Raw genomic sequence first — 26607 nt, 5'->3', positions numbered from 1 at the left:
TGAAGAAACACTGAGATGTCATGAAGAGTTGAGCAGCTTGAAGAGACGCACCGACACAGCATGATATGCACACAACACAGCATACAAACACACACTGAGGTCATCTCTGAAAGAGAACGGTGACAAATCCACACAGCAGCATGATATATCATCAAACACAGCAACCACTGGTGAAGCTCTCACACACACACAGATACCCACAACCAATGGCAGATGAAAGGATGAGAATGAGATGGCACACCTGAAGCCGAGCAGTGAGATGTTCTGAGAAATGGATGGGATGGAGGGAGTGAAGGACAGGGTGTAAATCTGCAGGTGTGACAGGCAGGCTGACCTCTTCTTGGAGCTGCAACCAGAGTTGGTGCTGACCCCGGGGGGCATGTCGCTGTAGAACGAGTCTGCATCCCCAGGCTTTGTCACATAATCACCTGGGGGCATTTGCCTAGAGATTCAGCAGAGCAACACCGTTAGACAGGACTGGAAAATACTCACGAGGGGAAAATGCCACCTTCAGATATCAGTGATTTATGATGTTCGACAAATTCTTATAGCTGTCTAATTTTGTGATGAAGAGTTGTAATTTTTTGTGCACCCACCTTCTTTCATTCTGCCTTTTCTACTACCTCAGCTAGTGACTAGAATGCACTGCAAAAATATCTATCTTTCCAAATTATTTAGCCTCATAATCAAGTGTTAAAATATGCCAGTGAGATGAGATAATCCCACTTGTTTCCAGTGCCATTTCATTTAATATGTTTCATGAGTTTTTCTGGGGAAAAGTATAAATATGTCGACCCAAAGCAGAATAAAGCAGATCAGCCCACTGGCACCAAGAAAATTACACTTGATTCAAGAAACAGATGGAAACAAGTTGACTAGTATCGGAAACAAGAGGGATTATCTCATCCCACTGGCAGACGTTTTCACTATTTTTTTCATTATATATCAAGTCTACTGTCAGTGGAGAAATTGATATCACTCCCTGTATTATTGATGATTGTTGAATGTTGCTGCAAAACAGTGAGATTACAAAGAAGCCTTTTCACTGATATCAATGATTACCACTTTTGTTGTGAGTGGCTGATTTTTCCCCCCCAGTCAAACTCCATTGTACATGCAGGGGAAATATTTTGACCTGCTACATTAAAAACTAGAGCAGATAACCAAATGGCCCCAAGCTACATCACACAATACCTTTTTTTTTTAACAATATTAAAGTGCTTTTAATCGCAGTCATTTTCTTATCGGCCCTGATTTAAGAATGCCGTCATGAAGTAATACATCACATCAACTAAAATGTAATAAATGAAAAATGGGATTAAAGTCGGCAAACCGGCAGAATCTTCGATGGACCTCAGACTCAACATAGCGCCTCTGCCTGTAGGTCCTGTAAAGAGAAGTAAGAGCATGAATCCACCAGTAATAAGACTTGTAAAATGTGTTTTCATGACATTAGGCCCGACACCTTCAGGCCTCAGAGACACTCACTTGTAGCGCCAGGCTGTTATGGCCAGTATGAGAGCAAGAAACAGGATGGAGCCTGCGATGGCCCCGATGATGATGTTGGTGCTGGTGATACCTGAGACAGACGAAGAAAGAAAGAGGGAGAGAGGGGAGCGGGGAAGGAGGAGAAACTGTACGTCAGCTGCATGTGTTTGTGTCGTTTCCAGAATAATGTGGACACAACGAGACACACACGGCACACAGCACTGCAGCAAAAAACACAGAAAACACAAAACTTGAAGAAGGAAAAGTCTGAAAGGAGAACATAGGGGAGCAAACCAGGAACAACCAGACTACTGGCTGTTTGGGCTACGCTTCAGCATTACTCTGAGGGAGGGAACTTCCATGTGCGGTAGGTTCCCACAGTCATTGATACTGTTCATCCTTTAACTCAAAAGGGATCAAAATCAACCAAAAGAGGTGAGCTGAAACCGGGGTGAGAGGAGGGGAAAAGGACCAGGAAATGACATCAAAGACGTGACAAACACAATGAAGAGGAACTAAAATCTGACCTCAAGTCACTCCGTCAAAGACATGAGCCTGTCAACAAAGAATGAGTGTGAAAATAATGACAAACGAAAAGAACGACGTGCATGGTTCAGTGAATACAAATGCAGCTGATTTGAATGAGCAGGGATGAGTCCAACGCAAAGGCAAAGGACATATAATGAACAGTCAATAAAGAAAACAAGAGCTTGGTGTGTCAACATATTAAATGGGATCTTCAGTGAATGGGGTCGGTGGAGGGGACAGGGAAAAATATGTATTTGTAAAAGCAAAAGAAGGAGTGAAAAGACATAAAAATGTACAGATATATAAATAAACAAAACTAGTGAGAGCATAGAAAAAAATGTCAGAAGGGTAAGGCAGAACAGAAAATGGATGTGCGATGGAGACACGTTTGGATAGAGGGAGCAAGCGGGGAATAAAGGCAACAGTCCAACCTGAAACAGAGGCAGTGGGTCCCACCACTAGATAGCTTAAAGGAGACGTGGAGTTGCAGTCGTCCCCTGCCCAGCCCAGGTGACACACACACTTCAGCTCATTACTGCACACCTACATGCCAAGAAAGAAGACAAAAATCAGAATAGTCAAATACCTCTGTTTGACCGCTCTCTAATTTGACACTGAACCCCCACCCGCTGAGCACAAGAGCATCAGCAGAATGCCTATAATGTTTTCTAGGTGTGTGTCTGTAACGGTGTACCCCGTGTCCCGAGCAGATGGTCTTGTCGGTGGTCCCAGGACAGGTGCTGAAGTTGAACTGCTGGATGGGGAGACACTTGTGATTGAAACAGATCCTGTCGGTCCCGCACGCTGTCCCGTCCTCGACGTAGCCCAAGTCGCTGTCTCCGTCGATCAGCACGTGGCCACCGCTGCCACCAAAAACACAGAGGAGTCAGCCACACAGTATTTAACATTGTATAAACCATGGTTAAGTGACAAACATGACCTCATGTACAACTGGTGACACATGCATGAGCATACACTATGTTGATGCACAGGCAGGACATTAAAGACCTCATGAAATAGCATCTATAATTTTTTTTTTTATTTTGTGTGTTTCCTGTTATTATAGGATGCTGAGGCAGGACATTTAAAAATGGGATATCCAGTAGGAAAAAGTAGTTTTATTTGATGGGATCGGTGGAGGGGCAGGATTGTTCAAAAAAAATGTTATGGCTTCATTAGTTAACATTTTTATTTACACTTATTAGTGCAACGTGAAGTTAAAGATACAATGTTTTACAGGATGTAAAAACAACGGGAGTTCATTTTATGGGGACTTTAAAGGACAAAAAAATCCATGAGTTATTGTTGTGATTAATTGCTTTTGGTGAACCCGTTGTCCCTCAGTCTGCCTCACCTACGTCTACTTCAGTTTGTGATTTCTTAACATCAGTCAGAGCGGCTTTAACAGCTCAGAGAACAGGTGGGAGCTTGTTCCATCCAGCTGTGGGTTATACATGTGGGTGGAGAGAGCAACAACAACTGCAGAGCGAGAGGTTTTCCAGTCGAGAAAAAGCACTCCTTAAACAAAACACTAGACTAATAGTCCTGGTGTGTGTGATGGTAAGAGAAGGAGCTTTAGATTCACCACCCATGTCTTCTTTCTGCATATCATTATGGCCTATTGAGACGACTGCCAGTGGAGAAATGGATATTTCTGCTGTTTTTGTGATGGATTTCTGCCTGTTTGATGAGTGATCAAATAGTGCACAGAGGGCCCTGCTCTTTGATCCTGAGGAGCCGACAACAAAACCTGACATTTACATTTGATGCTTTAGATAGCTGAAAAAAAGTTTTAAATTTCATTGTGGTTGAAAATAACTTGACACAGTGCCACATCGTCTGTTTGGCCATGGGAATAAGAAAAATACACTGATAAACAATGTAAAATCAGCCCAGAGATGCATGGTACATCGTCAGTAGCTATGTAAGCATTTTAGGGTGGATTTTTCCTTTAAGATGTGGGATAGGATTGAGGGACACTGTGTGTGTGTGTGTGTGTGTACCTGCAGTCCAGAGAGGCACTGTGCTGGGCTACAGAGAAAGAGGTCAGCCCTCCCTGCAGTTCTCCCAGACGAGGGGCAGGCGAGATGTTGGAGCACAGCAAGTACCCACAATGCACATCCCTGAAACGCATAAGAGCCACCAGTGTTCGTGAGGAGAGAAGAACTGATAACACCGAAACGAGAGGATAAAAGTGCTGCACAGGCTGTTGTGAGGCAGAGGACAGGCGTACTGTTTGTTACACTGGATCCAGGTGTCCTTGTCCTTCCCACAGTTGCCCTTCTCCGTTCCCTCGATGTTGAGCTTCTCATAACAGAACTTGTCAGCAGCCGTCGCCTCTGAGGGAAACAGCACACAACCAACAGTTTTAACAGCCTCTACCAACTGGATTTAACTGGATTTACAAACTGCTGTGATTGTTTGGAAATCATGCCTCCCTTTCTTCACTATTTATGCATTGTGTTCTATCATGTGAAATTGTTTTTAATGTGAAACTAATTGTGCCGCCGTCTTGACCAGGACTCCCTTGAAGAAGAGATCTTGTATCTTCCTGGATAAATAAGGGATTAATAAATAAATAAACAATACCTGCACTTACTGCACAATACTTGCACTGATGAGTGTGACCTAACAAAAGTCTTTCCAGTGAGTTATGTCGGCAGAAAACGGATTTACACACATGATTATTACACTTACTCTCTCCCCAGATGTACTTGCACTGCCTGTCTTTGGTTTTGCATCTTCCGTTGAAGCAGCGTCCCTGCAGAGGAAGTACAATGACATGCGAATGTTTCAAACTCAGTCATCTGTTTAGGACTGAATGCTTTTTTTTTTTTTTTTTTTTAACTGAATGAGCTGCACAAACTATTGATTTTTTGTTTTAATCATCTTACCTGGTCTTTTTCACAAGTGTAGCCATCCATCTTGTGCAAATTTGGTGGACACTGCAAAAAAACAGTTATATCATTTATCGTGATATTGATTTTCATGTATATTGATATTGATGTTGTATTAATTTTTATAGCCTCAATAACACTTGGCACGCCATGTTGTATTTTTCTCAGTGTGGAGCGGCTGTTAGGACAGGGTTAAATGTGTGTGATGGAAGGTCATGCTCACCTGGCTAGAGTTGCCTGTGCAGTTTTCTGGGATGTCACAGTCGTTTACTGCCTCTCTGCACACAACTCCCATGAACTCCATCTATCAACACGTATTAAACAGACTGTGAGCGTTTGAGCTTAGCATTTATGTCCACAGGACAGATGATGTGACGTTGTGCTCGGTACCTGGCAGCTGTTGCAGCAGAGCCCATTGCTGCACTTGGAGCCCTGAGTCAGGGTGCACTTCTTACAGCAGTTCTCACCCTCTTTTGCACACTCCTAGAAAACAAACACACAGACGCTTCACAATTGTCTTCTTTGTCTGCATCTTCTGGTGATTTGGTTGTTTGCTAAATGATCAGTGTGCCACATTTTTCTGTCATCCAACCTGTTTTATGAGCACATTAAATGTCAGCAGAGCTATGTGCCTATAAACTCTTTATAATCACATAATAAACATGAAAACACAATATAAGGCTGCCCAGTTTCTGTAATCACAATAAAATGATTTGCTGATTACACAAAGTCTGACACAACAAGTGGTTTTGTTGCTGAGTTATGGGCCTATCACTAGACTCTGGTTAAAGGCTGAGTTAACCCTTAAGATTACATCTCTCCTATTCCATTCTTAGAATCTGATCTACTCACCGCGGGGCTCCCACAGTCACACTCCTCTCCTGGCTCTACGAAGCCATTTCCACACTCTGGAGGGTCCAACAGCTGGAGGAAAAAAAAGTCAAAATTACCATAATTAAAAGGATAATTTAAATGGATAATTAAAAGGATAACAAAATGTTATCATACAGTTGACATAAGCCAGCCTTATTTGCATATCACGCCACTGCACAGGCCTCCTACAGTCTCCTGTGGTGTTCAATAAACATAATATTTCCAACAAAAGGAACAGTCACAGCACAGTAATGCGACAAAAATACACAAAATATAGTATATTCTGTTGTGGATATTTAACACTTTTTTGCACATTTGCTGTGGTTTCAGATGTGTTTTGTCAGCTGTTTGCTGCTGCTGGTGCTAAACGGAAAATCCCCAAACTCCCTTTAACAAACATTCAAACAGCTTATGAGGCCAGGATGTGCACGAGGATGTCGAAGTCAGATCGGGGTGAGTGTGCTGGTGCACGCTGACGCACCTTCAGGGGTTTGTTGAACAGACAGGCTCCTCCACCACTGTTCAGGAAGTTATGGTACTCCTCCACGTTGCAGTCGGAGAACCTCTTGGGCAGGTAGAATCTGTTCAACACAACCACAGCGTCATGCCGTTACCCTGGCTACAACACCGCCAGAGACTTCAGACATGTACTACACGGAGAGAGAGAGGGCTTGCTCACCAAAAAAATTCACAGGGCAAAAAACTTAGCAGCTAATACTGGAAAAAATATCATTTAGACATGACATTAGAGCCCATCGTTTTTACTGTACACACTCAAGTTCACTTTCTTATGCCCTTATGCTTAATTAAAGATTTCTTTTTTACCTGGTGATGATTATAGTCAGTACTAGAGACAAGAACATGACAGGCTCAGGATACATAATGGACGAGAATTTCTCCTTGCCGTTATGTGAGACAAACCAAAAATATTTCAGGTTTTACCACTGATTTACCATACTCACAGTTCAGACGAGCTCCTTACTATGAGATCGGGGCAGATGTATATAACTAAGATTGTGAGGTATGTATGGAGAAATGTGTAGGATGTAAATGGAGTCTAAGATGAATATATGAATTCCTGAATTCTTGGGAATGAATCTGAATACTGTTGATGAACAGTTACTGCATTATCAGTTGATATTGCAGCTCTAAAATCCCTCACATCAGTTTTGGACGGTTTAGTAATTGCAAAAAGATGCACAGAGCAGAAATCAAGCTCTACCGAATGCATCATAAACTCTAAAAATCATGGTCACGATGCTATTGCTTCAGTTCACTTTAATAGTTATTTGATGACACATTTGTCCACAGTATTTTGAGGAACAGAGAAGGCCTCTTAAAATCCTCCTTCAATCACATTTCTTTTACTCATCCTGATACTTTTAATGACGGTGTCCAAACCCCTGTGTTGTAGAGGTCAGCATCAGGCTGGAAATTTGGCCTGAGCCCTACTATGCCTGTCTATTTTCAGGCCCTATCCGACCTGCCCCGGCAGGTCTCACAGAATCTGAGGCCTGAACCAGATCAGGCCCCAAATCAAATTTTTAATAAGAGTACAACTACGAGCACAGGCGCTGACATGACCCGGTTATGTACAGGTATGCAGACACACTGGCCAAAACTCACAATGAGACCGATTAGTGCAGAAAAAATCATATATTAAGCCTTAATATTGCAGTGAATGAGGTCATTAATGTGACTAAATAAATAAATAAATAAATAAGGCCCGTGCCCTATACTAGGCCTGACGTCACAGGTGTCGGTCTCAGGTCGGGCTGCAGATCCCCGCTGTGTCGCCTCCTGTCCAGTAATCACAGCACCAATTTAGGTGCTATCTTCTGCTGCACTATCAGCCCTAATGCTGATTATATTGCAAATATATGTCAAACTGGAGTGGCTCTGTTAGTGGGGCTCATCAGAGCTGGCACAAGAGATAATGCAATAACAGGCATACTCACTGAGAGCTCAGCCAGAGAGTGACAGGCTGCGAGAGGCCGTTTTTATTAGCCTACATAATGTAACTGAGTGTGGCAGCCTGCTGTGTTGCAGAGATGACGGCTGTAGAAAGAATCAATAATGATGCTTTAATGACGGATGGAATACACTGTTGTGTATCAGGAACAATTCCTGAACTAATGGGACTGAACATCATTCTATAATGTGAGATTGGCACCCCAAATTTCTAAATTCGTATCGAGGCTCAGTCTTGTCAAAATCTTGTCGTGTTCACCCCAAATTAATCAGCAATAAGTACGAGTGAACAAAGGGTATGAAATATGTCTGATCACTGTTCACCACAATACAGTCTTGAGGTTAAACCATGCGGACTGATGATAATCTCCTCAAATGACAGAGCTGTCATATCAGAGTACAAAAGACCATCCTCAACAAATTATGTATTCCAAAGGGTGAAAAACATACAAACATTTTGTTTTTACATCTCAAACTATTCAAATTCCTCGGATCAGACAAACGCAGAGGTTCTAATATTAGCCATAAACCCTTTGTAACACATATTTTGCTCTGATTTAGTCGTGGCAACGTCCAATCTCCCATGAGAACATGACAGTAGGAATGAAATAAAATACAATAAAACCAGAAAATCCAAACAACTTCAAAATCCTAACTTGACCGTCATGCATGTTGAAACAATAAATTGTGAGTCTCCTCTCTGAGGACTGTGCCATCTGCCAAGTTCATACCAGGTGTGTTTAAGATGTGAGATGCCCATGACAAACCAACATACACACATGCACGCATATGTAGAAACATACACAAATACACACACATACACATGGTACAGACAGACAGACACACACACAAATCCACACATTCACACACACAAACACACACACAGTGAGAAGCAGCTGAACCCTGTGAGAAAAAAAATCTGAAAGTAGTTTAGTCAGGTTAAGTTGATCAGACATGCAGGTGCTGAGATCAAAAAGAAAGTCCATCAATGGGCATGACAGAGGTTTGCTCATTGAATACAAGCGTCTGAAATACCATTACTTTACTTTGGAGAAAGGAAATCTGGGTCAGGGCCTTTCACAGGGGACAGGGTCATGAGGGTACAGAGTTGGGCTGGGTGATAAATCAGTATTATATCAATATTGTGATGAGAGACTCAATATCGTAATGTATGGCATCAGTGTTGTCTCTACCTGGATTTAAAGGCAGCATCACAGTAAAGGGATGCACTTATTAGACTTTGTTGCTGTTCTGTTTGTAAAATGTGCAAAGGTCATGAGAAGGCACCAATACTCGTCTCTACAACATCATCACAATACTGATACTGAGCTGTTCAGTCAAGTATGATGTGATGTTTGACTGCGCGTGTATCATCCAGCCCGAGCTTAAACGGTCATCTGTCCTCTGTCGTGTGACCACATGACCTCATGGCAGGTGCACTAAGGTAACCCAAATTAGAGCAGGATCTGCACGGGGTGTGTTACGGAAGTGTACTGCTGTTACAAGAAAATGTGGTAGACAAATATTTGCCCAGGATGAGAATGACATTGCAGACTGTATCAATCGGTTAGAGATGGAGGAAGACGTGATGGCAGGACCTGACTTTCAAAAGGCAGGAGAGGACAGGGGCCCTCCTGTCAATAATCACAATCATCAAACCAGTACAATTGTCTTGGTTCAAGTCGATCAGCAGGTGACATCAGCCCAAAAACTAAAGAAGATACTCAAAGTACATGTGAAAGTATACAAAATGATTATGAAAAATACAACCAGTGTATAAACAAGGAACACCAGACTGTATTTGTTCATAAGAAGAGAAGCTAGGGCAGGACATCGAGCCACATGGGCTGTAATGTTATTAGATGAGATGAGAAAGGTTGTGATGACTGACAACCCCTCCAAGGCAGCCAGCTGGTTCAAGCCGCACAAGCAGCATTCTAGCCAAGCTTCTGCTCACCTGCTGTCCCATTTGGGATTGAGGGGAAACGCAAGAGGTATTTAAGAAGAGGGGTAAACACACACACGCACACACATACACATACATACACACAAACCATCACAGAATCTTGCAGACACACATATAACACAACAAACCACATCACACACACACACAATCACATCCCTAAGCTCACATTGGCACAGCAAGCAAGCTTTTCTATAGCTGTGCACACACAGACACTTTTTAAGACAAACACTGCCATGATTTCTGCATGAAATTTAAAAAAAAAAAAGGCAAAATAACCAGAGCCTAATACACCATCACCTGTGGTGTAATCTTAACAAGCAAACTGCAATAGATTACATAAGGCCTTACTGCTGAGAGAAGTTATGTAAACAAGCCAATATCTTACGGAAAATAAAACTCGACTGACACCTAGTGGTGAACTAGCAAACTACAATAACAATCCAACTGCATTTTTCATGTCAGAAATATATGCTCATAAATAGGTGAATGGTTTGACTTGGATATTAGGTTTCTAATCATAAATGTCCTTTAATTTAACCTTTAATTTCTTCAAAATTCCCTGAAAAACACTGTGGCTCTGTAGGCTTTTCTATTAATTGATAATAATTTCTGCATGAAAGCCTTACGCTATAACTGGTAGAATAAGGCCTCCATCACTATAACCCAGACTTGCTGCAGTGACAAAAGCCAATGTTTCATTTCAAATAAAAAAATTTAAAAAAATACTACACTGCACACAAGTACAATCAGTATTCAGTATTTTGAGGTAAGCAGGTATAAAATTATACATTCTGCCATAAAAGAACAGATGCTGACAAACTCACAGCAAATTTTCACTAGCCTGCATTATCAAATAAATCTAAGACAGGATGTGATTGTTTTGATTAGCAATGATTTGCAAAACTCTGATGAAGCACACTGTGCATAGAGGGATGCCTGAAGGAGATGGCTCAAAGGATGAGTTATAATTTGCTTTGTTTGATGTATTTCTAAGAGGAACTTACCCAACATCGTCCATGATACAGCCCGCCCAACGGTCAGCACACCTGCACTCGCCTAAAGAGAGAGAGAGAAAAAAAAAACAAACAAAAAAAAAAACATGAGGAATATTGCCATAAGGAACCAAGGAAGCGCAAGTATGTATGTAATGAAGTATTAAGAGTAAGGCTTAATGGATCCATTAGGATTTAACTGTACCATTGAGGATCCTCTTCTTGTCAGAGAAGATGCCAATATTCTGTCCAAGAGACTGAGCGAGAGTTATGGCCATCTCATCTGTTTTTCCATACTGAGAGAGAGAGACAGAGAAATGATAACGAGTGTTACAGACAGAAAATAAACAGAAAAACAAAAGATTATGATGGCGAGATGCACAAAATGCAACTCATAATTAATTCCCATTTTATTTTTTCATTTGCAGATTTAAAACGACAAACTGAATACATGGAGTGGAGAAACAGACACTAAATGGGCAACAAAATGCAACAGCATGGCAAAAACATATTACTGAAAAGGAGAAAAACAAATTAAAATATGCCATCTCCAAAAATGAAACCAAGGAGAAAAGTGAGTGTGTGTGTCTGTGTGTCTGTGTGTGTAGTGTGTAGGGACGGCACAAAGCAGACAGGTCATCTGAGAAGTGAGGATTCACTGGAGATATGGATATGCAGTAGCTACTCCACAGTCTGGATCCATTGTATCTAATGCTGAACTGACAGCGAGTGTTTTCTTAAGTGGGAAAAAGCAATTCTCATAATCTGACTGAAAATACTGACACACAACCCAGAGCTGCAACCATTTACATGAGGATGATTTTGCACATTTTTTGCTTCAGTTACACTGGAGTGCAAACTTATTTTGAGATCATTAAAGGAGTATACCGGTATTTTTGCATATTTTTCCCCATTTACTTCAGGTCATAGAGGTCATGGAAAGATTCCTACTTGGTAGTTACCCAGACTAACTATTACAGTTTTTTTTTAAGTGACAACAAGCCAAAACTAAATTAACCTTTTCAAGTGCCCATGTTTGCTTATTGTTTGTCTTCTGGGTTTTATTGTTTGTCCAAATAGCTAATGAATGCAAAGCTGTGCGGCAGCCAACTCTCAAGTGCAGGATGTTGGAGCCACCATCATCTAGGATTTTTTAAGACTTTTTGAATCCATGCAGGCATTAAATTGAATTACCTCGCAGTATAAAGTAATACTGACAAAAAAAAAAATAGGCCAGATGTTCATTGTGATGGATTACCTGTCTCATGCAATTTTCAAGTCTTTGTAAGTTGATTTTGTGTACCTACCTAAAAAAGAAACTTCTAAAAAAACATCTAAAGTGCGAAATGCTTTGAAAATGTATTCCAGAGTAATAAAAAACAGGTGAGAACAAAGGTGTGGTCTTTTAATTTGTGGGGCTCACCTCATTGACTCCCCCTCCTTTAGTGAGCGAGCAAACTCCCCCCATATAGGAGGCTCCTCCCCAGCTGCTATGGAAACGGTTCGCTCTGATAAGAAGAGAGAGTTTTATTTTTAACAAAAGGATAACAAGTGGCCGATACGCGAGAAGATCTCCATGAGCTTTCACCGACTGACTTACGAGAAGAGGTGAACTGAATCGCATTTCTCCTTGATGAAGTCCCTTCGATACTTCATGAACTCCCTCAGGGTCACCATGGGGTCATCGTCGATGTTGAACCGGTTGTCTGCGGCCCACGTCTCCATGGCAACTAGCACGATGCGAGTGTTGAGCTGTTCTTTGAAAATCTGAAAGAGCGACATTTTTCATTGTCAGTCATACAGGAGAACATCCTTATCTGTTAACTAAAAGGGATTCATTAAAACAATTAAAACGACATTAAAATGAAAACTGCCCGGTGCATTTCATAGTCGTCACCACCCCCAGAAGCAGCAGTCTAATGGTCTGTCAGTATGATCCTGCTACCAGACAGCGGCACATTACAGAGGGCTAGACAGAGTCAACAAGGTAAGTCTCCTGAAGGGCACCGGGGGGACAAACTGGACGGCAAATGATAATGTTTGTTTTGATAAGATGGAAATCTATTACGACTCCTGGCCAGACAAACACAAGAGAAAAGGGCAAGAGCTAAGTGTTTGTTTTAGCCGAATACCAACAGTCTCAAGACAAAAGATGAGCAGACACGGTAGGGAGGGGAATTCTCAGCCAAACAAAGAGGTTTTTATTCGCCATAACATCAGAGGATATAATATTTGTCTCAGCTGCAAAGTATTGGTTTATTTATATGTGCTATTACCTCTGGGCCGTGGCAATAACATTTACCATAGCCTGTGTCGTTACAAATATAGCCTTGGCAGCGTGACCCAGACTGGAGAGGGAGACAGAGATACTCCTGCACGGAGATCAGTGAGTACTTCCAAATAGCAGCCGTTTCATCTGATCACTCATTTTCAAGGGCATGAAACCAGGCATGACCCTTTTCCTGTTTCACCAGTCTATCGGCTTACAGAAATGACCCTGTCGGGGATCAGATTTCGGCCGTACAGCCGGCAGTGGAGGCTTCAGATGATGAAAGATTGAACAATCTGCCTCGGTCCTGTTGGAATTTCACAGCCGTTTCATTCCTCCGAGCCCTAAAAACTCATCACCGGCCAGTTAATGGCTGCTCACAGCATATTATGGGTCAGCGCAGGTTTTAAGTGGAGAGAGTGAGATTGGTTAAATGAGAAATCAGTACAATGTATTGCTCAAGGCCAATACCTGGGAGTGCTTGTGGTAAGCTTTCCAAGAAGAGGATCAATACAATTCTTACCATGTCAGCCATATTGACCACTGACTTAGCATAGTTATTTGTCTGCCCAACGGAGAGCCGATGCTTCTTATACTGGAGAGAGAAGGAGACAGAGAAACGGAAGATAGAGACAAAAGTAAGAGACATTATCGACTCTAGAACAGAGCAATTTTCAACAATTTAAATGTAGAATGCATACATATGTTTACATTTTTTACTTCATGTATTGAATCTTAAGGCCTTGAAACAAAGGGGGGAATTTAGGGTCCAGTAGGTTTCCTCAGGATTGTGGGTTTGATACCACACTGTGAAAGCATCTCGCTTCCAGGACAACTCTGGAAAGATTTTGCTGAGAGTGCTGCCCATCTATACCACTGGAAAAAATAGGGCTTCTCCTTTGTCGAGTAGATTCGGGGGCAGCAGGATGTCCTAGTTGTTCAAGATTTGACAAAGGACTAAGTTTGATCCCCAGTGTGGCTGCACATGTCAAAAGACGCATGAGGAAAATACTTAATCTCAACCGGACCCAAAACACAGGGCGAACTGTTACTTTTTCTGTTTGGATGATGAATAATGATTTTTTTTTTTTTTTTTTAATAGCAAAGGTAGTGTGCAGCCTAGTGGAGTATTTGGACGCAGACACAGACCTAACTCCCATCTGAGAACATCTTCCTCATTAGACCTCCTCCGCATGATGAATTTTAAAGTGGTTTAGAGAGCAAGGTCTTCTCAAACACCAGGAAAAGAAAAAAAAAAAGCATTATACTAATTTCCATATTTGAGTGAGCAGAGATATAAAATACAGTAACTAGTAGGTTCAAATCTCTCCATTAGCCTGAATTACAGAACACAGTGGCCAAAGGTTGCCAAGTGTGTAATAGTTTAGTGGATTCAGTGCAGTGTGAAATTAGTTGTTGGAGTTTCTATAATGTTAGTAGTGTACTGTATGCATGCAGCATGTTGGGTATAGAGCAGATACTGCTAATTCTGTCAGGACAGCTTTCATATGCAGTTGTGGAGCCAAGCTAATGAGTGTCGGCATGGTAAACAATATATACAGGAAAAAAAGTTTACTCCTATCAACTCTAATTCAAACTAAACTGCTCCAGCACTGATTCCAATACGATTCTGCAGAGTGACTGACATTTAATAAAGTTATGATCAGCAAAGAATAATCTACCTAGAGAAATCTTTTTTTTTCCAGGAGAAAGCTCAAAGGGATATTTGAATGGATTTTCAAGATGAAGGATTAAATATTATGTAATCTTCACTTTTGGAAATTGATGAACTCAGTGTTATTCTGAGTCTGCCTTTTTTTTTTTTCTTTTTTTTTTAGTTTTCCCATTTGCACACCATTTTATTTATTCAACACTCTTATTATTTCTCTGATTTAATATTTATGCTTTCACCCAGGAACCACACCATAGTTGGTTTTCTGTGCCATGCAATGAAGTAGTCAGGTTTTCGAAATGTAAATGAAGCCTGATTGGCAACGTCACACGTCTCATACAGATTGCTGTCGACACTGAACATTAAGTTCAGGTCGGTCTGAGGTGGAGGAGAATGACAGCCATCAGCTTTTTATTCCTGTTGCATGAATTATTTCTGAGAAAATTATGTGCACATTTCTGACATCACATCAATATGCACAATGATGATGGTTATTAAAAAATGCACAGTCATGTATATGGGGGCAGCTCTAAGAATACAGTCTGTTTAAAAATTCTCACCATTAAATGGTCATTGATCACCATCAACTCGATGTATTTGGTTTCATCTTCAACGCTGCGTGATGGACGGTGAGCCTGGGAGGAAACAACACAGCATGTCAGCTTGAATATATAAACAAACAGAAACACACACACACACACACACACACACACACACACACACACACACACACACACACACACAGACAGACTTTTCTCTCAGCTTCTCTGCGTCTCTAAAAATTTCAGAACAGTAAACAGTATACAGAAAGATCAAGCGATGTCTCATGCATCACCATGGGAAGAAAAGGCAAAATCAAATAAGGATGAACTTTGCAAAGCTAAATCAGGTTTGTCTCTTCTCCAAATTTCAATAAACCAGATTAGCGCAGCTCTCAGGTCTGGGAGACTGACAGCTGGAGAATACCGTCCTCCGAGTGTGTCTGAAAGAAGGCAAGCAGCCTCGACTCATACGGTAAATATTTCATGAAAAAGACGGAGCCGGGAAGAGGAAGAGAAAGGGAATATAGGAAGCGGTTGTGTGGGAGGAAGAGAGAGAGGGAGAGAAAGAGAGAGAGAGAGAGAGAGAGAGAGAGAGAGAGAGGGATGGTGGAGTGCACTCTTTTTAGCTTAGTGAATTAACATAAAGCATACAGGCGGGAAACAACATAATTAACTTTGAACAAACAGCATCCAGAGCATAATTATCTCTCTATTTTGCACTCACACAAACATGCACACAACGCGTGCACAGACACACACAACTGAGCCCCAAAATGATTCCATTAAAATTCCTCTTGATGGTAATGACGCTTCTCCAGCAAACACGCTTGTGGTGGACTGAGCCTGGAGCGCATACCTGTCTCTTTTTTCTCCTGTGAATAACTTTTGACCCAGGAAATGGAGGACTGGGGAATGGCGGCTCTGGTAGGTCACCTAGGAAACAAAAACAATTATAAAACGTCACGTGTACCACCTATTAAAGCAGTTTAAGCTAGAACTGGCAGGCCTGTTTTGTCTTTTATTTCCATGTGTATCATTTTGCAGCATCATTTTGTATTACTATTGATTGTTGATTAATTGCATCTAAGTAGGCTTGTTCTCTGCAAAGTCCTTTAAGACATACTTGAGGTGAAAGACTATAGAAATCAACCTGATTTGACTTATACCAGAGGCACAGAGGATTCTCATTTTGCTCATAACATATATATTTTTTGTATTACAGCCACAGAGAAATGTGTACCACAGTTAAATTCAAAATTAAATATTAATATCACAATTTCCTTAACGTCCACTATGCATTCAATTCCTTCTCAGGTCTTTAAACGTCATCTTACCATTAAGGAGACCATCGAGTCCCTCTTGCCCAGCAGATTTGTATATCATGTGGATCTGAACATCTTCCTGAAAGACACAAAGAGAGGAAACTGACATTATTCAGGTTTTTCTATATGATCGCACAGCTTAGGAATTCAGGTAATCACAGGATAGCGACTGATCTCTATTTTTTCCATGCAGAGCTCATAGAACATAGATCACTCCAGAAGACGGATAGATAACTGAACCTAGAAAGTGTCAGCTGAACAGCTGAACAAATGCACAGACTTTGATTGTCATTGACTTGGTAAATAAAGTAAATGAATTTATTAAATACAACATACACTGGATTTACACCAAAACCCAAAACAAGTATGACCATATTGACTTGGAAACAGCACTGTTTCATAACGAGTTGTCTGGCTTGATGTTATTTAAAGAAAAAAACACTAAGTCTGGATACATCTTGAAGAGACTAAAGGACACATCAGTGCTGTGAGCTGCTTTCATGGACAATATAAATTGCTGTAATGGAAATTCTGCCTTCTTCTAAAACCTGAGCATCTGATACATTGGATCTTTTTTTTTTTTAAAAAAATATTATTATACTATACTATATGAATATTATTAATATATAACATAAATGAATGAAAAATAATGTATCAATAGATTGTTCATCTTTAGTGGGCTTTTGTTAGAAAATACCCTGCGGCAAATATGTCTCTACTTGGAAAGCTTCAAGAAAAAACAACAGGCCAGTGTGTGTGTGTGTGTGTGTGTGTGTGTGTGCCATTTTTCCCACGGTCTACAAAGTTACTGTCCTTTTCATTTGTGACTGGGCAGAGCTTGTTTATCTTTTATCAATAGACTTCCTCAAATTAGGCCTGAACATATACTGAATAATCCTGATGGTCTGATCCTGCTTCTGTGAACTTGTGTTTATTAAAATCAATTCAGCGTGCATAATGTGCTGTTATAATTATAATTTGGGTGGCACTTAAGTGAAACCTGAGAAACCATAGATGATGGTATATGGAAGATTTAATCTCAGGAAACATATAATTTCCTCTGCCTGGTTATGGACACCGGAGTAAACAGGTAGTTGCGCCAGGCGCCGCCCCTCCGCGCAGCGCACACACGCACACACACATCCTGTTCAGCTGAGGTTTGGCCACCGACCACAGGGACTCTTGGCCGGACTGAGAAAAAAAACCCTAAAATGCTGCCTTTCCGCTCTAAACACAACTGAACTGCTGGAAATATAAGGTAATGTATGTTGTTTGTTTGTTGTTTACGTAGAAACCGTAGAGGCTCACATCTTGAAACATGGGCGCAACAGGTTGTGCTAATGCTAACCGCAGCTAACGTTGCTAGCTAATGTTTATTGACACTAATTAGCTGGTGTTAGCCCTGCACCGCATTCACACCATCATTATCCCTGTTTACGCTTTTAATTTAACTTAATAAGACAGTTTAGCTCGCATAGTTGTTACACTACTAGTCATTTATCAAGGTAACGATAAGTGCATTTGGACGTGCTAACCAGTGCGTTTGAATTTGCTGGCTAAGCTAATGTGCTGCCTAGCTTGTGTGTTGAAAACCTTCAAATACACTGCCGTGGTTCGGCCACCAAGGTGCATTTAAAGACACTTTCTGTGGATTTACGTGTCTGCTTCCAAATTCAGTGTGAGCTGGTTAGACACTGTAACTAGGGTGCTGCTGATGTCAGTAACCTCGGATGATTTATTTGAGTCCCTTGTCATAAAGCTTGGACAGTGACAGCCACACATGGCCATGGTCAGGAGGATAAGTGCTCTCTGCTGCACAAACCAATGGTAAAATCATTTATTGTTTAACTGTACAGTCTGGATAATGACTCTACAGTAAAGGCCCTGTGCTTGTCTAGCAGCCTCAGCAGGCAGCTCATTCCTACTGTGTTTGCTAATGAAATGAGAGCATTGTTTCTGAGGATATTGGGTCAGCTATGCTGTGGTGAATAGAAACATAGGGGGGTTGCCCATAGCTAGGTCAGTCAGTGGCACACTTAACTTGCCTCAGTGCTAATAGGGTCATTTTGGAGAAACTGATGAGGAGGAGAACTTTTATATCCATTGCTCTCTTTATCTCAGTAATATTAGTCAAATAATGTGCAAATAATCCATGTGTAACTATCATAAATACACATTGCTTCAAACAAATACCCACTTGTACAACAGGATGGCAAGGTGGTTTGCTGTCCACTGGCCTGACCAGTCATTTCCGTCTGTCTGATTCCCTCCTTTCTTTCACTGAAACAGGAACTTTCCTCTTAGCCTCAGTTCCTGCCAGCACCAGCCATGTCCTGCCGGGACATCCACGCCACCAATGCCTTCTCCTTCATTATTGCCTTAATATCTGTGGGAGGGATCGCTGTGGCAACACTAATCCCACAGTGGCGTGTGACAAGACTAGTCACCTTCAATCGCAACGCCAAGAATATCAGCGTGTATGATGGGCTGTGGGCCAAGTGCGTGAAACAGGACGGCTACTCAGGTTGCTACTACTATGATTCAGAGGTAATACTTTGAGAAATCAACAACCTTTAAATTAAAAATTCTGTATGCTTATGCTTCTGTTGAGATATGTAGTTGTTCTCTTTCTGTCCTAACAGAGATCATTTGTTGTCATTTTCTAGTGGTACTCTAAAGTGGATCAGCTGGACCTGAGGCTCCTCCAGTTCTGCCTGCCGACAGGTTTGCTGTTTGGCTCTACAGCCCTGCTGCTGTGCATGGCCGGGATGTGTAAGACCTGCTGCTGCTCCGACAAACCAGACCCAGACATTAAGACCATCCGCTGCCTGGTCAACAGCTCAGGCTGTCACCTAGTGGCCGGGATGTTCTTGTTCCTGGGTGGAGCTATCGCCATAGCACCCTCAGTGTGGTTCCTGTTCCGCACAAAAGAGATGAACATCATATACGACAACATTTTCTCGGATGGGTTTGCTGTCTATGTAGCCATAGGTTGCTCTGGAGGTCTGATGCTCGCTGCCCTGATGATGTTCATGTGGTACTGCATGTGTAAGAAGTTGCCTTCACCCTTCTGGTTGCCCCTCCCCTCGATGTCAACTTCTCTGTCCACCCAGCCTCTCACTGCCAACGGATATCCTCCCTCCCCGGTCTACGGCCCCCAGCCTTTCCCACCACAGACCTACGCTCCCACTGTTATCGATGCCCAGCCTTATGCACCGTCCCAGGGCTATGCCCAGAGTGTGGCGGCCACTGTGCCACCCCAGGTCTACATGTCGCAGATTTCTGCTCCGGATGGCTATGGGTCAGAGGCAGGGGGGACTCAAGCCTACAGCTACGCTCCGTCTCAGAGCTATGCTCCTTCTCAGGGCTACGCATCCAGCTACGCCGGCCACCGCTACTCCACCCGCTCACGCATGTCTGCCATAGAGATCGACATCCCCGTACTTACACAGGGACATTAGGAGAGACAGACTGATGACCTCAGCACATTGAAGTCTGCTCTCCAGTTTACGACAGCACTGATCCAGTTCTTGCATGCCTTCCTCTATCGATACATTAAGAAAATGAGGGATGAAGGTTAATACAATTTATGAGTGCTATATAATGCCCTCTAGAGTGGCAGTTCCAAGCTGTCCATTCGTTTCAGATCTAAAATAGCTGATCAGAGAATGAGCCTTATTAGAGAGCCTGTAAGGTACCATATGAAGGATAAGATTTTCTCTAGAACAAAAATCCAGCTGCCTGATAGCACTGGTGTGAACAGACTTTCTCAACAGTTTAGTATTGGTGATTAAGTAGAGCCACACGGCTGGTTGGCAAAAGATAAGTTTAATGTTTTTTGTTACATTTTTATATTGGGCAAATCATGTTAATACACTAATAATGTGTCACTTTTATATTTAAAGCTGTCTCCGTGGAGGCCTTCTGTCATCACTACTGTACATAACACTGATTCTGATTAACCTCCAAGTCTTAGTTACTTGTTAAGTGGTTTTGAAGGGACGACTACTAACTGACTTACCCATTTGTATCCTGTGTCTTTCTGTTGTATAACATGAATTCCTCGTAACGTCTCAGTGCCCTGTCGAGAGCAGCTGTTTTGTTTTGAATGCACTAATTGATGTGAATACTGTGCCAGGTTACATTTGCCTTTGTAAACACATTTTGTTAGCCTTGACTATGTTTGAACAGTATGGCCTCTAGCACATTGCATAACTTGTAGATTTGTTGTACGTATAATGTTAACATGAATTTTAATCAGAATATCTCAAGGATAGCACTGAAAATAACGCCATAGTTTTCTGTTGGACACAGTGTTTGCTGATTACAGTATTTCTGTATAGGATTAAATTTTAGTGTAGTGTAATAAGTTAAAGGATTGAAAATCATGTCCATTTCTGCTCTCAAATGCTATCTAATAAAATGGTTTCCATTTGGGATACACAATAATATCGGAACGTTATCAGTATCAGTCGATATTGGCTTTAAAATGAAATATCAGTATTGGCCCAATTCAAAATTTCTGCTGATAGGTCAAATCTGCCCTGGTTGAGGCTAATGTTAGGATTGTCTTAAGGAAAGTGTCATCCCCTGCCCGTTTAAGTAGGATGAATCTTTAAATTTTCTTTGAAAGAAGATGTTGGGCAAAAATGAAATTAAGTTGTGTGTATATATTTTGAGAAGCATTTTATTTTATGTCTGCCTCTGCCAGTGGGCCGCCACAATAAGATTGGGCAAAATAATATGTTCATTCCACTACAAGAGACACCTGATGTTCTCACCAATGAGGTGAAAAAAATATGTGCCTATATCAGTTATCAGAATCAGCAATCAGCCAAAAGAGTTGGAAAATATCAGCATTTGAGATATTGTAAAAAAGAAAAAAAAAAAAATCAAATATCATGCATCCCTAGTTTCCATGGGACAGTTTGATCACTTGATGAATCTGTGATTTTTGTTTTTATGTTAAAAAATTCTGTTACACTATTAAACTATTGCCATCTTGGGTGAGAAGACTGTTCAGTTTTGTCAGTCCTTGTAATCAAGACTCAATCAAGAATTTAAGTAACAATATAAATATTGCCTTTTGTATTTGTAATGAAATATTAAATTCATGGTATTGTCAACTCTGTAGTTTTTGACTTTTTTTTCTCCAAAGGCCATACTTGTACAATATTTGAAATCAATGAAAATGATGTCAGACATCCTTTTTTTTTTTAATTAAAACATTAATCAAACTGTGTGCCTCTTTTTATTTGCCAGACCAAAGATGACAAAAGTGTGCCAGTTAATTATTACAAATTAATTTTCATAATCACTGGCAAAAGGGAAGAAATGGCAAGAAATATCCCTGACATTTTAAAGTGACTTTAACTTTGATCTGCTCTGTAGATAAATACCAAATTTATTCTAAGATCAGCTCGGTGGAGAAACCGGCATCATTTAAGGACAGTGCACTCTGTAAATGGCTTCTGGCAACTAAGTGAGCACTCTGGTGTTTAATCTTATCTTTGATGTGGTCCAAGTGGACTGAGCATTTTGAATCAACAGCCACCAGCTTAAATTTCAGCAGTCGTAATTGTAAGCAATGCCCTCTTTGATGTGACACTTTGATGTTGGCTGAGAGTTTAGTGCCTGACGATTAGTTAGACCTTAATTAAAGAGCGGAACAACGTAGCTGCTGGTTTATTATTTGTAACATAAACACATAGCATCCATCATGAATATCTGAGCAGGCACTGCATGTTGAATTAACTATTGTAATCCTGTGTTGCTTTGACCAGCATCTTCTTTGTTCGCCAGTTCATCCATCTCATCCCATGCACTTAGAAACACACACACAACACACACACACACACACACACACACACACACACATACATATGCACATGCAGCTTATAGACTATACACTCAGCAGGATGTGCGTAGTGATGGGGATTAGGGGTCTAAACACAGATGGCTCTCAGATGTCTTGGTACAAAAGAAGGGGGGCGGGGCCTGTGTTGCCAGGGGAGATGGTACCTCAGACGCAGACTGCTGGCTCATGAATGTAAAATAGGGAGGGGTACGGCTCCTTTCATTCGCTCTCTCTCTCTCTGTGTGTGTGAATGAACTGCTCCTAGTTTAGTAACATGGAGTTGGCTTAAGGCCACACGGGAGCCCCCTCTCTTATCCCATCCACTTTAACCCACACTCTGCTCCATTCCTAACTTGGCCTTGAATCAAAAACCCTCCCCTTGGCACCTAGTGCGACCCTCCCCACCACCACCACCACTCGCCCTATTCCAATAATCACCAACATACACCCACCAGCCGCCTCAATATGCAGCCTCCACCCCCACCGCTTTTATCCTCCCAGCATCTCCTCATCTCAGGCTAGTCTGGGCTCTGCAGGTCAGACGCCCACGCAGGATGCAGGAAGAACACCAGGTATAAACATCAAAAGAGCGATGCTCGGGAACGCTTCATTTTCCGAGGCTGCGTCTCAGTCAGCCCTCGCCTGGGAGACGGAGAGCAAATGGCGAAGTAGGAGGAAGCTGGGAGAGCTGTGGAGATGTAGCCACAGGGGCCCCGAGGTGCAGGTGGGGCCGGGGAAAGTGTGTGAAAACGTGAGAGCTAAGCATATGGTGTTTTCTGCTTATGCAAACTGGCATCACACATTATCACTCAGAGATGCATGTGTGTGTGCACGCACATACACACGCACACACACACAAGTGCAAGAATTATCAGCTATGTAGCACTGATGAACGATGCATTTTTAGTGTGTGAAGTAAAAGGAAGCATTTGACGTACTGTAACCTAATCAGTAGATCTTATATACAAGCTTATTTATAAGACATGGTGCATCGCTGATTCATTTTAATACCACATGTGATTCACCTGCATTGGGTGACTGTGGCAGCTTGCTTTGAACACACTTGGGTAATGTCCTGCCTAACTTTTTCTTCCTTGGCGGAAGAAGGGCAGATGGGTTTACCATATGGCAGATAGGAGTCATGCCACCTCTCTCTCTCTCTGTTTCTCGCTTTCTCTCTCTCACATTCTCTCTGTCTCACCACACACCCCATCTTTCCGTGTTATTTACTGTCACATTCAAGTAGGTGATCAAGCCAGAATTACTGGAGCGTCAAAGTGGAAAGGCTCTGTCTTCTGAGCCTTTACTAATTGACAGAGAATGACACGTGCCATATTTGTCTGCAAAAACAGCCTCGGGAAAGCGTCACTGCACAAATACAGCAGACATAACCTTTTCGAAAAGAGAGAGTTTCCCTAAAAAAAAAAAAAAAAAAAAAAGAAAAACACTTAGAACACACCATTTTCTGTCTGTGTTCATGAACACTGTGCTACTGTATGTGTTTATGTGTGTGTGGGTAGGTGTCAAAGCAAGAAGCACCCAAAACCTAGCACTGTGGGTGAGTCTTGAATGTGGCTCTCTCTCTATGTGCGTGTGTGTGTGTGTGTGTGTGTGTGTGTGTGTTGGTGTGTTAGCTGTCATGCAGGGCATAGAGAGCACTTAGGCTTTTCAGCAAACATCTGTGTGTCTGTTTGACAAACTTCTGAGGATGAGGCGCAGACCAAGCAGGCAGTCAGAGAGAGAGAGAGAAAGAAAGAGAGAGAAAGAGACAGAGAGAAAGAGAGAAAGAGAAAGAGAGAGAGAGACATACAGTCAGAGTGGACTATTGCCCAAGGGGGGCAGACATCCACGGCTCAGTACTGACAAACTGACAGCTACCACTGGGCTCGAGGGCAGCACTGTCCCAGGCCTTGTCACGTAGCCAGCGTTCCCCCACCCACCAAACAGCCCAAAACCAATACTGCCAACGAAACCGCGAGCCAACTGTTTGCCTAAAAAAAAAAACACTTGGTGCACACAATCCAACAGGGAGGGAATCTGTCATTAAAGTATGCAAGCACGCTTAGATCTCTTCTAACCAAACAGCTGCCCAAAAAATAATTGCATCCAACACCCACTGCAAGCAAATTTGGGCTCTGAATGCAAGTGAGATGTGAGTCTGCATGTGAGGGTGTGTTTTGATGAGTGTCTCCTGTGTATCTGCAGTCTGTGTGTGTGTGTGTGTGTGTGTGAGAGAGAGAGAGAGAGAAAGCAAGAGATGATGGAGACATCTCTGAAGAGGAGTGCTGCAGTGATATTCTGAGAGATCTCGGAGTGGACTCTTCACAGTCTTTCGCTCTTGCTTGAATAATTCAGTCCCTCCAGAAAACAGTGGAGCAGACTGACAGAGGCAGAGGAGAAGGAAAGCGAGAAAGGGCGTGAGTCAAAGACGATTGGAAGGGAGGCGAGCGCCATGACAGATGTGATAGAAACCCAGAGGGCCGAAGCATTGCTGTTGCTCATTCTGTCTCTGGCCTTCATCTTATTCTCTCCATCTCTCCCACTCACGATTCTCTGGCACTTTTCATTAGCTTCCTCGCTTTTTATTTTATTGCTGCTTGCGCAAAACCACCAGCCTTTCTTTATGTCTGCTTATATGCCTACAAACCAATTATTTCTCTTCATTTTGCAGTTTGATTACATCAGAGACAGATGACAAGGCTAATACCTTGGCAAGCTAAATGATCGATTTCTATCTGATTTACTAACAATGTAAATATGTGATTTGGATGGGAATCTATCAGTATAAGCCAAGATGTGTAGCTCTCACTGCTGTGCATATTTTTTTTTCTTTTCTTTTGTGCTTCCCACCACCTCTCTCTGTACCTGATTCCCTCTTATGGGGCAGTTAGACCTATTTTTAGCAAATGTTCTTCACTTGATGGAGAAAAAATGGACCCAGACTGGATGAGGTGGGACTTTCATCCTACGTTTAAACAATCCGTTTTGCGGCTTCTTTCCTCTGTTGATTATTTTTTATTAGCCAATATACAGTTGAGACAGCCAGGATTCTTGCCTCTTCTATCTTAGATTTTCTCACAGAGGTCAACAACACCCAGTAGCACTTCTACCAGCTGAAAGCGCATATGTTATGTGAAATCCCTAACATATCCCTTGAGTAATTTTCTGCATGTGTAAATAAATAGCATAAAAATAATAAATGGGTATATAAATAGTATTACGAATATATAAGTGAATATATTTTCATCCCTCATGAGGTTTTGAAGGGGAGTGAACTGGAGGCGAAGCTTTTTGAAGTGTAAGTCTGACCGCTGCTCCTGCGCCTCTTTTTTCTACATCTCCGTCCACTCCTGTCCACTTCTTCCTCTCCCGTTCCCTCTTTCCACAGTTACGGGCAGTAAAAACTGTCATACAGATATGAATCCTAAGTAGCTCACTGTGCCAGGCCTCCACCAAGCCCATGAGTGCACTTACACACATTTGCACACACACACTCACAAATACAAGTCCCTGACCTCTCTTATCTTCCCTCCTTTCGTCCCTCACTGATTACCACCACCCAGACACACACTTCTTCTGGACATTTTAATTAGAGCGCAAAAGCAGTCTCCCAACACACACACATACACACACACACACACACACACACACACACACATGCACGCACACGCACACACAGAGGATCGGTGCCATGCTCTCTCGCTCTCTCGTTCCCTCGCTCCCTCGCTCAAAGCGTCTTCAGACCATCTCTGATCTGTCCTTTCGTTCCCAACGTAATGCCTGTAATTGTTATCATCTAATTGGCTGTAGTCTTGCTCGGCCCTCTCTCTCTCTCTCTCTCTCTCTCTTTCTCTCTCTCTCTCTCTCTCCAGGCTCTGTAACGCAGCAAATCTCCCTGTCCTGAGTCCTGTGCTCCTGGCTCAGGACTCATTAGGAAAAGTGGTAACAACTGGTGTGTGATCTGTAACTGATGCGGATTTGCCAGGAGGTCCTCTCAGGACAGTACATGACCTGCATGAGTATCCTCTAATACCAGGCCTGCTATTCTCACTAATCAGCCATGCACACAGTGTTGCAGCAGAGCATCGCAATTAGCAGAATATCCTGAGCACAGATGATTCAACAGGGCTGAGGAGTAGGGACGCACCGACACTGATACTCATGGATGGAATATCATATCAAAGATTTTTCCAAGACTAATATTTGATACCAAAAGCCCAGCGTAATACA

The 26607-nt window shown here is 42.1% G+C and overlaps 2 protein-coding genes across 3 annotated transcripts in view; one reads left to right on the top strand and one right to left on the bottom strand.

Moving 5' to 3' along the window:
* The window catches only part of adam22 (ADAM metallopeptidase domain 22), a 62805-nt gene that overhangs the window by 8910 nt on the left and 27288 nt on the right, over nt 1-26607 (bottom strand). For both annotated transcript variants that reach the window (XM_030071857.1, XM_030071858.1), the window contains exons 7-27: nt 16533-16599; nt 16055-16131; nt 15217-15291; nt 13508-13579; nt 12316-12482; nt 12139-12223; nt 10921-11011; nt 10728-10779; nt 6268-6367; nt 5766-5837; nt 5304-5396; nt 5137-5217; nt 4911-4961; nt 4714-4777; nt 4250-4355; nt 4020-4139; nt 2711-2879; nt 2448-2559; nt 1489-1579; nt 1334-1387; nt 242-442 (exon numbers count right to left, since the gene is read on the bottom strand). In XM_030071857.1, the coding sequence (XP_029927717.1) occupies nt 242-442; nt 1334-1387; nt 1489-1579; nt 2448-2559; nt 2711-2879; nt 4020-4139; nt 4250-4355; nt 4714-4777; nt 4911-4961; nt 5137-5217; nt 5304-5396; nt 5766-5837; nt 6268-6367; nt 10728-10779; nt 10921-11011; nt 12139-12223; nt 12316-12482; nt 13508-13579; nt 15217-15291; nt 16055-16131; nt 16533-16599 (2000 nt within the window). The remainder of the gene's footprint in view (nt 1-241; nt 443-1333; nt 1388-1488; nt 1580-2447; nt 2560-2710; nt 2880-4019; nt 4140-4249; nt 4356-4713; nt 4778-4910; nt 4962-5136; nt 5218-5303; nt 5397-5765; nt 5838-6267; nt 6368-10727; nt 10780-10920; nt 11012-12138; nt 12224-12315; nt 12483-13507; nt 13580-15216; nt 15292-16054; nt 16132-16532; nt 16600-26607) is intronic.
* On the top strand, nt 17616-21444 carry cldn12 (claudin 12). The gene is made up of 3 exons (XM_030071860.1): nt 17616-17778; nt 18810-19067; nt 19187-21444. The coding sequence occupies exons 2-3, from the start codon at nt 18849-18851 to the stop codon at nt 19979-19981; spliced, it is 1014 nt and encodes a 337-aa protein (XP_029927720.1). The 5' UTR covers nt 17616-17778; nt 18810-18848; the 3' UTR covers nt 19982-21444.

This window comes from Myripristis murdjan, chromosome 16, assembly GCF_902150065.1.
Source record: "Myripristis murdjan chromosome 16, fMyrMur1.1, whole genome shotgun sequence".
In the NCBI taxonomy this organism is placed as follows: Eukaryota; Metazoa; Chordata; class Actinopteri; order Holocentriformes; family Holocentridae; genus Myripristis; species Myripristis murdjan.
The sequence above is the reverse complement of the archived record's forward strand: the minus strand, read 5'-3'. Positions and strand labels throughout refer to the sequence as shown.

Excerpts from the sequence above, each read along its gene's own strand:
- cldn12 (XM_030071860.1), top strand. The coding sequence starts at position 18,849 with ATGTCCTGCCGGGACATCCACGCCACCAATGCCTTCTCCTTCATTATT. Across the intron at positions 19,068-19,186 it reads GCTACTACTATGATTCAGAG|TGGTACTCTAAAGTGGATCA; the intron begins GTAATACTTTGA and ends GTCATTTTCTAG.